The sequence below is a fragment of the Zymoseptoria tritici genome, chromosome 8 (assembly GCF_000219625.1).
Source record: "Zymoseptoria tritici IPO323 chromosome 8, whole genome shotgun sequence".
Taxonomy (NCBI): Eukaryota; Fungi; Ascomycota; class Dothideomycetes; order Mycosphaerellales; family Mycosphaerellaceae; genus Zymoseptoria; species Zymoseptoria tritici.
This window is the reverse complement of record NC_018211.1, coordinates 2,207,072-2,221,236: the sequence shown is the minus strand read 5'-3', so window position 1 is coordinate 2,221,236 and position 14,165 is coordinate 2,207,072. Positions and strand designations below refer to the sequence as shown.

The window sequence follows — 14,165 nt, the reverse complement described above, 5'->3', positions numbered from 1 at the left end:
TCGTACATGCTGTTTTTATCGACTGCGTGCCTTCTAGGTGTGTAAATGCTACGAATCTAGGCTTGCATTTATCGCTATATACGCGGTATCTGCCCTGCTAATTTTTATATACGTCGCTGCCCTCTGTCTATCGTCGTTGTCGCTGCCTTCCCTTACCTAAACCCGAACCCTAGAGAAGAAACAAACCTAACCCTAACGAAAAACAGACGGGCCTTAGCGTAGGAAACCGTCGTTCCCTACGTAGCCTATTCGTAGCCTACGTAGGCTACGTAGGAAACATTCCCTACAGAACCATCCCTAGCTGCAATATATTATTGTTCGATTGGTAGATTTTGAGCTTCATTCGCGGACCGAGTTCGAGGTTTACGGTCTGGACATTGAGCTCGTGGTCCCATCTCGGATAGACTGTGTTCTATTCAATCTTCCATTAACGTAAAAAAAAGGGAGACCTACGCTGACCTCGAGCAGCAGCATCGACTACCCAGCTCTCTGGCACGGTCTGTAGTCGATCGGAATATGTTGGACAAGTCGTGGTCAAGTTGAAGACCCGGTCCAGCCTGCAGCACGGGAATCCGAATGATCTCAGCCGCTGACTAAGCCAACTTTGAGCCCGCTACCGTAGCTAAGCTATCGGCCAGATCGGAGGGCGTAAAGGACCGCGTGTTCTGTACGGCGTGCATAACCATGCGATGCTGAAGCTCGTCTGCTTGCCGCAAATACTGCGCATATTCAAGCCATCGTTATGGGACATGCCCCTTCAGAGGGCGGTTCGTTGGAGAAAGTGCGCAAACCTGCAAAATGGATCTGTCATTTGCGTTCGCATGCACATCGTCTCGATAAAGGGGGTATCTCATCCCACCCCCCTGAGTCTCACATCTGGTTCCTCGCAGCGCAGTGCCTCCCCCTCACACACACCACGCTCCCGCCGCGAATCTCCTCTCCTGGTAATTCGCACTCCCATCCCAATCTCAATCCACCAACCCCCCCAAAATCAAGCTCTGAATAACAAACTCATCCCCCACAACCCGACACCGCCCATCATCCACCCCCAACACTTTCCCCGTACACCCATCCTTGATCATCTTCCTCTCCCTCCCATCCTCGCCTTTCCGCCCAACATCCTCAACGACTCGCTTCCTCTTCCTCCCACCACCTTTCCCCTGACCAGACGACGCAGCGCCAACGAGAGTGTCATACGACTCCTCCACGTCTCCAGCAACATAAACCCATCCCCACCCTTCTTTCACCTCCTCAACTCCATTCCTCCCGAGCAGCTCCGCAGCAGAACCCAGATCGTCAACCCTCCGAACTCGTCCCGCTCCAATGGCCAAAGTAAGGAAGACAAACGTCTTCGTCCGCTCCCACGGTCCACTCTCCTTGACTCCACTCGGCGGCGGCGACGCAACAATCAGCACCCCCTCATCCCTCAACAACCTCGGCCTCGCCTCAATCATGCCCTTCAACGTCCCGCCTTCCAGATCCGAAGACACCGGACCTCCCGTACGCGACCTTATCGCGCCGGAGAGGTACGAGCTCTCCCCCGCTGGCAACATATATCTCTCCCACGGAAGCACGCCCGCCTTCACCCCGGCCTTCTCGATCGAACCGTTGCGGTTTGGGTCGAGGCAGTCGAGCACCCATCTGCCAGAAAGGGCAGGGAGCCCGAGAGCGAGGGCTTGCATGTACTTCGCTCGACGGGAGTGGCGGTCTGCGATGAGGGCGACGAAGCGCAGAGAGGAGAATTGAGGTTTCAGTCGGAGAGTCTGGTGAGCGGCGGGATCTGTCTCGGATGTGGAAGGTGTTGTGGCGGAGGAGGAGAGGTCGGGGATGTCGAACAGTTCCGCGAAGCCTTCTTCGAGTATTGTACCGCCATGGCGGATGATGGCGTCCATGACGGCGGACTTTTCGTCTGCGGAAGAGACGTAGGTGATTGCGAAAGCCATGTTGGCGAAGAGTTGGGTCGGGTTTCCCAGTGCGTCGGACGATGAAGCGAGAGGGGTATCGCGGAGATGGGAGTGAGTGAATTTGCTGCGCTTGGTGGATGCGGTGTTGGTCGCGCCGCGGAGAGAACGTGTGGGTGACACTCCATCAATAGCAGGAGTCTGGACGCCCGAAGAAGGGGTGGAGAGGCGAGATCGGCCTTGCGCCAGGCCTCCCACGAGTGCGACGGCGTTGGGAGGCGTAAAGTAACGATCCTTGTAAGCCTTCCACATCGAATGCGTGAGATAGAGCTGATTGATCGGCACATCCTGAGTCTCCGCAGAATCCTCATCCACCTCCTCACCTGCTGTGCTCGCTCGACTAGCTTTAGCCACGACTTTGACCGAAGCGCGACCTTGATCGTCCGTCCCCAGCGCACGCACTTCCTTCGTAGCAGCCAGCTCGCCATGTCCAACAACTCTGTACGTCAGCTTGCGCATACCTTTGTTGTCCACACGAAGCAGATCTCCAACTTGCAGCTCCAGTCGACGAACATGCTGAGTCTCGATGTCGGTGACCGTCGTGTCGTCGAAGCGGATTCTGTAAGTCTGTCCGTCGAGCGAGCTGCTGAGCCAGGTGGCTGGGTAGAAGTGGTTGTAGGTGCCCTTGAAGAGCGCCCAAATGCGGTCTGGAGCGGATGCACTGCCGGTGGTCGTGGGCTCCGTAGCAGCTTGTTCGTCTTGCTCCTTCGCCGCCTCATCTCGCTCAGCTTGATCCTTCTCGGCTTCTTGCTCAGCCTGCTCGGCGTTCTCAACGCCTCCAGCATCATGCACTCGCTCAGCAGGCGGAGGCGTCTTATCACTCCGATTGACTTCATCAACAACCTCATCCCGCTTCTCCTTTTCCATCGTCTCCTGAACCACACCCAATCCTTCCTCCTCCTCGTCATCACTCACAACCCTCCTCGCCTTCCTTCCCTTCTTGGCAGGGTTCTTCTCAAACCGCCCTCCCTTTCTCCCATACACAACCGCTTTCGGCCGCGGCTTCTTATTCACAGCCACACCGCGCTGATCAATAAGCTGCGAAACATGTCTCGACCCCTCGCGCTCCCGCCTCAAAGCACTCTCCGGCGTCAAGCCCTTCTCCTCATCCAGCTCATCCGCCGTAGGAGGAGTAGGGAGCTTATTCGCCTTGCTGGGACTATCCCTCAGCACTTTCTTCTCCCTCGCAGCCGGCAGCGGCGCTGGGATCACAAGACCATGCTCTGACTCCGGAATCGTCATTTCTTGCCCTTCAGACTCCTGTTGCGGCGGATCCGAAAGTCCAGAGGTGTAACCTTCAGCCTCGTTCATCTTAACATCCGCGTTCCCGCCATTCTTCCTCTGCGACGACCCACGTCCCTTCTTCGGACTAGACATGATCTTCATGAAAGCCTTATCATCAGTAGTCATAACGCCATCCATGATGCCCTCAAGGTCCATGTCATCTTCCTCGAAACTCCTCATGACACTTCCACCCCTCGTCATGTCACCAAATCGTCGCACGCCGACAGCTTGTCGTGGTGACATCGTGCTCTGCTGGGAGAGGTGGCGGGATTGCTGGCTTGCCGGGTTGGCTTGACGGAAAGCTTTGAGAGGGGAGTAAGATGAAGCTTGATGAAGGAGAGATGGCGGTTGGGAGGGTTTGACGGGAGATACGGCGGATGCGGATGCGGAGACGTGGGTGCGGGCGGTAGAGTAGAGCAAGCGGTTCTGGGACTCTTCGTCTTCATTTGAAGCAATGCGGGAGTCGTCCTTGTTTGCGTGGGAGGATGTTTGCTGTTCTGGGAGGTCGCTGTCCGGGATTTCTTGCTGCCTTATTGAATTTGCAGAGTCTCCTGTTGCTTGCGGTTCTCCACGTTGGAATTGATTGAGAAGATTCTGCCGCGCGAGGGACGCTTCAGCAGAGTCGTCGGCCGTGCTGACGTTGCTATCAACTCCAGCTGCGAGAGGAGGACTGCTTGGAAGCTTCTCCTCGCTCTCTTCTGTGACAAACGGCGAGGCCGGAACTCGCGTCTGACTTGGCCGTGAAGACTTGAGGAACGCCTGCTCCTCGCTTGTCTTGCCGGTATACTGAGAGCCTGGGACAAAAGACGCCATGGAAGAATGATGTGTCGATTGCTGCGGAGCAGAATGAGGTGGATCTTGACCAGTAGGTTGGGAGTCGGCGATGGTGGATCGCTGAGTCGCTGCTGGGCCATCCTGAGCTCGTTGATCCACTTGTTCGTCCTCATCATCCTCAGGACGTTGTGTGTCCTGCAGCTCGTCGTTTTCCGCCGTGGGATGTTCCTCATCATCCTCGACAACACTGCCATCCTCATCCTCTTCTTCCTGATGATTACTCTGACTCCGCAAAACCGTCTGTTGGAGCTCATCATATTCATCATCGTCATTCGCTTCCGGCGCCGCATCATCGTCCATATCTTCCTCTCGATCCTCCCCACCATTCGGCAGCTCAACCTGGGTCTCACCATCCTCCTCAACCTCCTCTTCATCCTCAATCAAGTCCTCCTCCCACCTAACCCGTGCCACCGTCCCAGGCGTCGTCAGATCAATCGGGTGTCCTGTCTTCCTCGTAGACTTCGTAGCACTCTGCCCATATGACGGCCTCATAACCCTCACGTTGGCAGTAGCGCGCATAGCCTGTTCGCTCAGCGCTCTCCTCGTCATGCGATCGCGGTATCTCCTCGTCTGCGTATCATCCTCGCTATCACTCTCCTCCAGATCTTGCTTCTCCTGCTCTGCTCTAAGCCGCGCAGCTCTTCTCTCCTGTGAATCTCGCATACTGGTATACTCCCCCCTCGGCTCACTCATCGAAGCCGCCGGCCTCTTCAATGTCGCCCTCGCCTGCACCGGCGACGAAAATCCCCTCATCGGCGACGAAGCGACATGATTAGGCGACGGCCTCGTCATAGCCGGGTCGGAAGGTGGACCACTAGGAAACGGCGAGGATGCCTCCTGCGTCTGATGGAAAGCCTGAGACTGGCCCATGAGGTCTGCCTTCGGAAACAGCTGGGAGTACTTGGGACCAGTGGTTATCGAAGTCATAGCTTCCCCCTGCTGTCCTTCTGGCAAGCCAGCAGGCGTCTGCGGCATCCCTCCATTCGAAGAAGTCCTCGCAGGCGGCGCATGGATTTGTGTCTCCGGACTCTGATCTTCGTCCAACAACTCCTCAAAGCCTTGTGTCGAATTCACCGGCGAAACATCCCTTCCTTGTAGGAATCCCTCCAAATCCACATACCCCGACTCTTGCTGCATCAACGTGCGCGGCGTGCGCTCAGGCACACCATCCTCATCGCCATCTACATTCGTGCCCAACGTATTCGGCGACGCAGACCTCACCCTCCTCACCGGCGTGATATCCTCTTCCGACTCCCGGCGTATAGACTCGCGATATGCTTCATAAACCTGCGAGTCTTGCGACTGGGTGTCGCCATTGGGAAAGGCACTGGCCGGTGGACCTCCAAACGACGCCGCCTTCGCTACGCCATTGAGCGTGCTGCGGGGCGTCGCATCTTGAACCATAGCTTCCATCTCAGCCTTCGGCGCCGAAGCAGAGGAAGCGAATCGCGGTGGAGCTTTCTTTGGCGAGGAAGTCGTCTTCCGGGGTCGATTGGATGTGGTCGAGGATCGTGCGGGTGGTAGTGAGTTGCCGTCCTGGCCCATGGAGTCAGGAATCGTAGGCCCTCTGCTCTGCTCCTCATCCTCTTCGCCGTCCTTGTCAAGTCCCATCAACTTCCTCTTCATCATCTCCAGATGCGCCACCTGCGTCTCGCCCAGACTATTCTCCGACTCGACTATGGACGCCATGATCCTTGTCAACTGCTTGTCGCGAGGCGCGCGCGTGTGGAGTGCAAGGAAAAGCGACAGGTCACAATTGTTGGCGGTGGAGGTGATCGTTTTGCGACAGGTCAGATTTCCACGAGGCAAGGTGCTTCGCGTTGGAGAGATTCCATGCATGGGTGACGCGGGGTCGAACGTGCGCTAGCGCGAGAATGGCGCGCTAGGAAAGTGTAAATTGGAAGAATCACGAGAGGAAGTGACGAAAGTTCACTCACTTCACTCCACTCCGGTGACGAAAGAGCTCGATCAGGGAGCATCTGGAAGTAACATGCGAGGTAGACTGGACTGTACAATGGAGCGAGAAGTGAGTGAGATCGACATATTGCCACCAATGCTCACTGTTCAGACCTCCAGCCCAGATCAGCTCAAGAACAAAGACACAATACGAAACACAAAAGTTCTCTCAGCATTCAGACACCATCCTCGAGAGCTTAAAAAGCGAAACAATCTTGCCAGCCAGCCACTTCTGCCGACCCGCCTCCCTTTGCGCGGCAGTCCAGATCTTTTCCTCTCGCCTCTTACGAGAAACAACGACCGCATTCACTCCTCTCCAGTATGCAACAACAACAACCCCGACGCCATCGCTAAAGCATTCAACCACACAGTCTGCCCGATGCCCGACAACCCCGGCCCCCGTTTGCCATATTCCAGTCTTATTGAAATCACAGACCACACATCAGCATGATGATCCTTTTTGTTCCCAGCGCCGACGCTAACGCAACCCCCCCTTTCCTTGATTCTACCATGTGCGTTGCCAGTCGTGTTGCAACCAATTCCCATATGTTTGTTTGTGTTTTTGTGTGTGTCAAATGTTCTTGCTTTCCTTCCATTGTGTGGTGATCACCGGGCCAGTGACGACAGCGCGTCCCTTTTTCCAAAAGATCCTCCATGCGTAGAGGTAGTCAAAATCGTCTCCTTCTGTGGTGACAAGCTGCTCGACCTATTGAGGAGACTTGGCGCCTCCTTGTCCGTTGCGGCGGTTGTCTCCTCCATCGTTGATGCCGAGCTGGCCCATGCCTGAGGACAGGAAAGAGAATGGATCTCCAGAACCATCGTTGCCTCCAGGACCGCCTCCGTAGCCACCAGTATTGCCGTATCCGCCGTTCGAGTAGCCGCCTGGTGGACCGCCCTGCTGAGGACCGTGGCTGCCGTGGTTGTTGAAAGCCTGCTCGGTGCGGGAGTCGAAGCCACCTTGCTGAGAGTGCATGCCGCCTTGGCCGCCCATCTGCGAGTATGGTCCGTATGGGCTGGGAGCCGCGATGCCAGAAGGAAGAGCGTAGGTGGAAGGAGGACCGAAGGATTGACCGCCGAAGCCGCCTGGAGGACCGCCCATTCCGCTACCGCCATAGCCACCGGAAGGCTGCTGCATGCCGCCGTACGAGCTGGAATCCATCGACTGCATCGGCATGTTGGGTGGTGGACCGCCATAGCTGTTGCCCGGGAAGCTCGTCATGCCGCTCTCAGCGACGACAGCGGCGTTGCTGCGAGAGGCGCCGCAGCGTAAGCACGACACGTTCTTGGCGAAGTTGTGGTAGCCGCAGCCCTCATTGCCGCACTTCCAATCACCGGCACGGAATGGAACGATGCCACCGCGACCGCTGGATCCGCCGCCCATGCCGCCCATGCCACCTCCATACTGGTTTCCGCCATGCATATGGCCTTGCATCATGCCAGGGTGGCCATAGTTGCCACCGCCGTAGGCAGGTGGTTGCATACCGCCATATGGTTGGCTGTAAGGATCCGGACCAGAAGCTCCCATGGCGGGAAATGAGCACCGGAAGCACGCCGTGCGACGCTGGAAGTTGCTGAACCCACAGCTGGGGCAAGTCCAGTCACCTGGACGTGGGCGGTTCTTTGATGGCGGGAAAGGAGTGAGAAGAGGCGGTCCACCTGGTGGCTGCGAGTGCGCGGCGCGATCGAGCACGCGAGCCGACGAAGGAGCGACCTCGATCGCGCGGTCGTTCAGAGCGCGTCCGTTCATGCTGAGCGATTCGGCGGCCTGTATGTCACATTGAGGTTAGCGTTGTAATGGTGATGATGAGTAGTTCAGCGAGGAGCAAGGCAAGAGCGCACGATTTTGTCAATGAACTGCTGGAGAGCATCGATGCTCTCGAAGCGGTTGTGGTAGCTCATGGCGAGGCGAATGACAGCGATGGCGTGGTTGGTGTTGATGGAAGGACGGAGACCGGGAGTGAGAGCTCACTCTGCGGAATCACTCCAATGCCCATCGACACTCCATGCCAATCGCCGTCATTCACTCTCGTCCAACTGGGGCAACGTGGAAGGTCTCAACATGCAGGGAATTCAAACTCACCTCTTCGTGGGATCCAAAGACGACGAATCCACTTCCACTCGGCTTGCCACCTTCGGGAGTACGCAGCGTCCAGAAAGCGATGGGACGACCTCCAAATTGCGTGAACCAGCTCTCAAGCTCACTCTGAGTTGTGTCGTGGGGCAGTCCGCTCAGATGCAGGACCTTGCTTCTCTCGCCGAGGAAGGCACGAACGTCACTGCGGGCGTCAATCGGACGTTGGAGCACGTCGGGAGTGCCGGAGCTGGTGTTTGATGGTCGCGATTTCGTGACGAGTGAGTTCAGGCAGCGAGTCAGAGTGAGTGCTTCCTCGAGTGCTCTGCGTGGAGAGGACGGAGCGAGTGCCTGAAGGTGGAATGGGAGACCGCCGGTGACCTTGCCAGACGAACGTACTTCTTCAACTTCCAGACCTGCGCAGATGGAGGACAAGCTGGTAGAGCTGAAAGCGAGCGTTTCCGGGTGGTGAGACTGGAACAGCTGGTACTCTCCACGAAGGCCGAAGAGGACGGGATGTTGAAGGTATGGAGGGAGGACCACGTTCTTGTCGCGAGCTTCACGAGGGAGCTGCACACGTAGATCCCAAGGAGTGAGAGTGACGAAAGCGAAGGTCGGGTTGGCACCAGGACCGGCCTCTTTCGGGACGAGGTTCTCCGAAGCGTAGGCGTCGAAGGTGTTGATGGCGTCGCGAAATGTGCCGGCGTTCTTAACATGCTCCCAGGTCAAGGTGGTGAGCGAGGTGCAGAGAGGTGTAATGGGAGTGTTGACTGGCCTAACCAGAACGGACTGGCGGTGCAGCTGTGTGGAGAAGGGATATGTTAGCAAAGACGATTCCGAACGTGCGTGTGTGCTACTGAAGCTGAAACACATGGCCGGACATACCTCCCGCTCGGGGTTTTGAGCATCGACCACGACCCAGCCAATCTCGATGACTTCGGCGCTGTCCTTGGTCACGTAGACGCCATGCTCGTCACACGTGGTGGCGATGTGAATGATGCAGTATTTCTCGAATTGCGCCGGAGCGGGTCCCTGCTGCTGTTGCTGCTGGGTCTGCTGATTTTGCTGCTGGTATGGAGCTGGGGCGGACGAGGCCGTTCGTTCCGACGGGTACGCGGATTGCTGCTGCTGTTGCTGCTGCTGGCCGGAGGGAGCGCCACTTTGCGATGCCGGTGTGGGATATGGGTTCCCGCCGCCGTATTGCTGAGGTTGTGTGGGAGTGGCCATGATGGATGTGGATGAGGGAGTGAAAGTATAGCCTCGAATGTGCCGTCTCTTGTCTCGTCGTGCAACGTTCCCGGCAAAGCTCTCCTAGCGTTGCTTTCCTAACCCTGTAACAGACTCCGAACGCCGGTCGAATGCGGGACGAATGTGAGGTCGGCGGAGGTCGCGAGGTGTGTGGGCGGGACACAACAGTGTGTGAGGGAGAGAATGGTGGTTGGACGGGAGCTGGCGGCGAAAGCTGGAGCTTCTGGGATGTGGGAGGATCCACGAGCGAGCTGCGGTCGTGTCTCGGGCAGCGGAGCTCGCTAGCAATACTAGTTCGAGTAGGTCGAGTCGAATTTAAGGAGAATTGTCTGGGATGCGGACGTCAGTATTGACACAACGCGACACACGCGGTAAGTGAGTGATGTAGTCGCGGTGGGCGGTGACAATAGCAAGGCAATGCGTGGCAGGCGACGTTGTCGGACAGGCGGAGTGACAGTGACAAGCACCACCAAATTCGAATGTTGGTGTTGTGTGGTGGTGAAGCTCGTTGATCGTTGATCATTCTCGAATTTCAGACTTGGAGCTCTACTGTTTCGGAGGCCTGCTTGCTTTGGCGGGACGGGAGGGAGCTAGTGCCCCTCGATGTCGGTTATGCATGCCGATATCAATCAAGACCTCGACTACAAACACCTCCCGAGGACGAACTCCACCTCAGGTATTGGCAGACATTCACATCATGAACAAGGCTGTATGCGAGAGCGCCATACTCACTGTATCAATGTCTTCGCATCACGACTCACCCATCTCACTGTCGACCTCCAAACCAACAAGACTGACCGTCTCCACCAAAGCCTTCAAGGATCTCACATCCCCTTCGCCTCATCACTCCACTCGCCCTCCTCCCTCCCTGTCAACTTGGCGCATAGCACTCCATGCGATCCAATCAATAGTGGACACTCATCAAACGAAAGCTCACGAATTCCGGCAACCTTTCCCCGAGGAAGCCCTGAAGCGGTTCACCGGGATGTGAATTCTTGATAACCGAGATGTGCTGAGTGGAAGACGTCAATGCGTAATCGTAGCCTCAACCGAAGCTCCAAAGGGTCCGCTGTGGGATAAAGGATGCCTCCTACATTTCCCATCACGTTCTAACTTCTCTCTCTCTCCCTCGAGGCTCGCACCACGCGGCCGCCACACCCACCACCAGCAGCACGTGGACGCACATGGAGACGGAACGGACATCTCCCTAAACGCAGGGATGTGCAAGAGGTTCCACGTGCTCTCCGTTCTCGTGGAGCTGTACGACGTTGCATTCTCTCGGCTTGTGGGCGGCTGTACGTATCAAGTAGAAAGCTCTGTACATCATCATCATCATCATCATCATCATCATCATCATCATCATCATGTCTGCATCGCCCAACGGAGGCGAGGACAATCCAACAGCAATGCAAGGCAAATGAGGTCGCCGACGAAGTGGCCGCTCGTGCGTCGTGGTGCATATGCATTCGTGTGCATCTGTCCGAAGCACGGCTGTGCATTGATTGCATGAACGTTCGGAGCGGCGGAGGGACTCGGTTCGGGTAGTCTAGGTTCTGGGAGTCGGAAGTCGTGCCCAGTAATTCATGAGAGTGGCATTTTGTCTCGAGTTGCTGTGGCTGGATGGCACAATACAATTGTGGATATGTGCAGTGCAGATTGAACTCCTCTCGCCTCCTCAGATACTCCCGTAGAAGTCGCAGTCGTCTGCCCAGTCATGAGAGCAGCGTTCACTCATCTCGAGTTACTGCCGTTGGCATGATAGATGTGGCTATCACAGTCCCGCTTGCACCTCTCCCACCTCCTCAACCCGTCCCATCCATCCGCACATCCCCAAACTTCCTCCCAAACATCCCCAACGCCTTGATCGGGAAAATAAACTTATAGTTCGGGTAAGAAATCATGCTATTCAAACGTCAATAAACCCCATTCCCTCAAACCCCGCAAGGTCGCACGGGAATACTCACCAGCTCTTATTAAACACCCCCTCAATCCCCTCCTGCAACCACTCCCCATTCGCCTGCTGTCGACGCATCAACAACCGCACCGCCCGTTCAATCGGTTCCCGCTCCGGAAATTCAGCTTCGAGTAACGCGATGATGACCTACACCACCCTTTAGTCAGCAAAGTCACCACATCACTCCACCAACTCATATTCAGATACTCACCCAAGCGGTCTGCACCACCTGCGAGCCTTGCGGGTGCGGACTCCACATCCCCGTCTCGCAGCTCTTATACGACTCGCCCCAGCCTCCATCTTCATTCACACGATCCAGAAAGAATTGACACGCCCTCCGCACCCTCTCACTATTCGCATACGTCTCGCCTTGCGTTCGTAAACTCTCGAGCGCGAACATACCCGCGTACGTGAAGCAGATGGCCCAACTTCCATACCAAGATCCGTCAGCGCGCTGGTCGGAACGGATCCACTCCACCGCCCGGCGGATGAAGACATCAATTTCAGCGGCGCGGTAGGAGGGGTATTTCTCCTTGAAGAGATGGAGGGTGGTGACACAAGCGGTCGTGCATTCGGGATATCCATACTCGACCATGATGCGGCCGAAAACTTCCGCCGCGTTGAGATATTCCAGGTACTCACTTCCACGCTGGAGTTCGTAGGAACTGCACGAACCGTTTTTGTTCTGCATGGTGAGGAGGATGTCAATGGCCCATTTAACGCGCTGGTCGGAGAGAATTTGCGGGTAGGCTTTTTTAGTGGGGTCTACAAGGTCGGGCATGGTTTGGAGCATCATGGTCGACTTGACGGCTTCGGCTGTGCAGTCTGACACGGTATAGCCTTGTGTGCGATTGCTGAAACCCCAGGCGCCGCGGCGAGGATGGCGGTATCCGAATTCTGGTCCGACTTTGGAGGTGGGAGGATCGGAGTATAGTTTTGAGGTCTCGTATCCTTGGACGTGCTCGAGGAATTGTTGGCTTTCCAGGAACTCCATCGCTCTGAGGAGGGTCTTTTTGTGCTCCGGTTTGTGTGCCAGACCAGACTCGACGACCGCTTGGATCAGGAATGCAGTGTCCCAATTCTGCACGCCGTTCGTCCCGTTTGCCATCATACCGTTCTGCGACATGAATAGATAGTCCGCCAGACGTCTTCGGTGTTCGTGCACAGACTTGGCTTCTGGTCCTTCGGTGATGAAGCAAGCCAGAAGATTCATAGGTGCGTTGACAGGAGCCAGGCAAGCATAGTCGGTATTGGCATCCTCGATTTGAATCAGCTTCCACGCGAATGCTTCGGCCTTCTTGATCAGGTAGTTGGTTCTCAGGAACGGGATCCATATCAACACCAGAATCCAATTGATCAGATTCAACACCCAGGTCTTTGGGTGGTAGTTGTCCGCCGGACTGATGGCATTTCGATATCTCGACCAAGCGATCTCCTCGTGAGGCGCCGTGAACAGCTCCTGTCGTAAAGCTCGGATAAGTGGATCCGAGTCGGCCTTGGGATATGACCATTGCTTCGACCAGATGTAGCTCATTGGTAGGTAGACCTGACGCATATGAATCCACCAGCGCCAGGGTGAGATTGGAATCCAATCTGGCAGTAACCAGAATTCTGGAGGCACGGGGTTGACAATATCCCACTGCATGACTCCCAGCACGGAAAGCCACCACTTCGCCCAATGTGGACCATTGATGGCACCTCCAAGACCGTACAGACAATGTCGTGCTTTGCGCATTCGCGGATCTGATTCAGGCACTCCAAGTAGTCGAAGAGCCGTGTAGTTCATCGCAGTGCCGAACACGGAGGAGTTGCCTTCGACGTGTAAGCCCCAACCGCCGGCGCCATCGTTCTTGTCGCCGATGGCTTGGATGCTGAATATGTATCGGATGATCTCGGTTTGCTCTGCCTGAGTAAATGGCATGTTCGTCACGTATGAGGTAATGACCAGGCCAGGGAGGAGGAACATTGGCCCGCCATATTCGCAAGCCCATTGGCCGGAGGGGAGCTGTAGCTTGGAGAAGAATCTAAGACCGTTCTCTGCTGCCTCGAGAGGAGTTTTGGCTTTAGGAAAGGTTGGCAGGCCCTGTAACGTGCATCAACATCCCCTGCCCGCCCAGCAGTACAATTTTGCATACCGTGTCGAGGCCAAGGTGGTATTTGTCGGCCGTGGTTTGAGGCCACTTTTTGACGTCTTGATCAGATGTCAAATAATGCCAGGTCTGTCGGCCATTGTCGTCTTCGAGTCGCCATCGTGTATGATCCGTCGAGGGATCCTTGACTGTCGCCAAGTCCACTCCTGATGCAGAGATGCCTCGGTCACGGAGACGAGAAGGCATTGTTGGCGACAGATTGCGAGGGCTGGCTGCGTCTTCCCCTCTGCCGTCCGAGCATGAATAATTGATGTGATTGAGAGACGTTAAATGAGGAGGGATTGTGTCTTGAACATCAATCAATCGTACCACAATGCAGGAACGGTTAGACTTTCCCGGCTGGCGCTTGCCGGATCATCAAGGTTTATAGTCTCAGAAGCACAGACCCTCTTGGCGAGCACTAACCTCTTCGAGCGCCTCGCCTGAGAGGGTCTGAGGGCCTAGCAGCGTTTTTAGGTGATGCTGTGCAGCGCCGCGACATCGAAAATTCAAAACCACTTTTATCGCATAATTAAGGTATATATAAGAAGCTGTATGTCGATCTAATTACACTGCTGTAAAAATCATACTGTAATTCTATCGCTGTCGTGCGTAGTAGGGGTATTAGTTTCTAACTAGTATCGTAGCTAGATTCTTATGCCAAAAGCTTAAAATTACTATGCCTATGTCTATTGCGCCCCTATATCTGTCGCTAGTACTATGTTATT

General features: G+C 55.7%; 3 protein-coding genes across 3 annotated transcripts; all 3 read right to left on the bottom strand.

Annotated features, from left to right (window-relative positions):
- Window positions 1–968: 968 nt before the first annotated feature.
- Window positions 969–5,918, bottom strand: MYCGRDRAFT_95456 (uncharacterized protein; the record flags this gene model as incomplete). Its single annotated transcript, XM_003850142.1, has 1 exon — window positions 969–5,918. The coding sequence occupies one exon, from the start codon at window positions 5,916–5,918 to the stop codon at window positions 969–971; it is 4,950 nt and encodes a 1,649-aa protein (XP_003850190.1).
- Window positions 5,919–6,107: 189 nt separating this feature from the next.
- MYCGRDRAFT_101108 (RNA binding zinc finger protein, RanBP2-type) lies at window positions 6,108–9,333 on the bottom strand (the record flags this gene model as incomplete). The annotated part of the gene is made up of 5 exons (XM_003850141.1): window positions 6,108–7,013; window positions 7,095–7,800; window positions 8,116–8,907; window positions 8,992–9,185; window positions 9,267–9,333. 5 exons carry the CDS (start codon window positions 9,331–9,333, stop codon window positions 6,742–6,744), a joined length of 2,031 nt encoding a protein of 676 aa, XP_003850189.1.
- A 1,823-nt stretch (window positions 9,334–11,156) lies between these two features.
- ERG7 (ERG7, lanosterol synthase) lies at window positions 11,157–13,694 on the bottom strand (the record flags this gene model as incomplete). Its single annotated transcript, XM_003850140.1, has 4 exons — window positions 11,157–11,256; window positions 11,319–11,455; window positions 11,520–13,391; window positions 13,444–13,694. 4 exons carry the CDS (start codon window positions 13,642–13,644, stop codon window positions 11,157–11,159), a joined length of 2,310 nt encoding a protein of 769 aa, XP_003850188.1.
- Window positions 13,695–14,165: the final 471 nt, after the last annotated feature.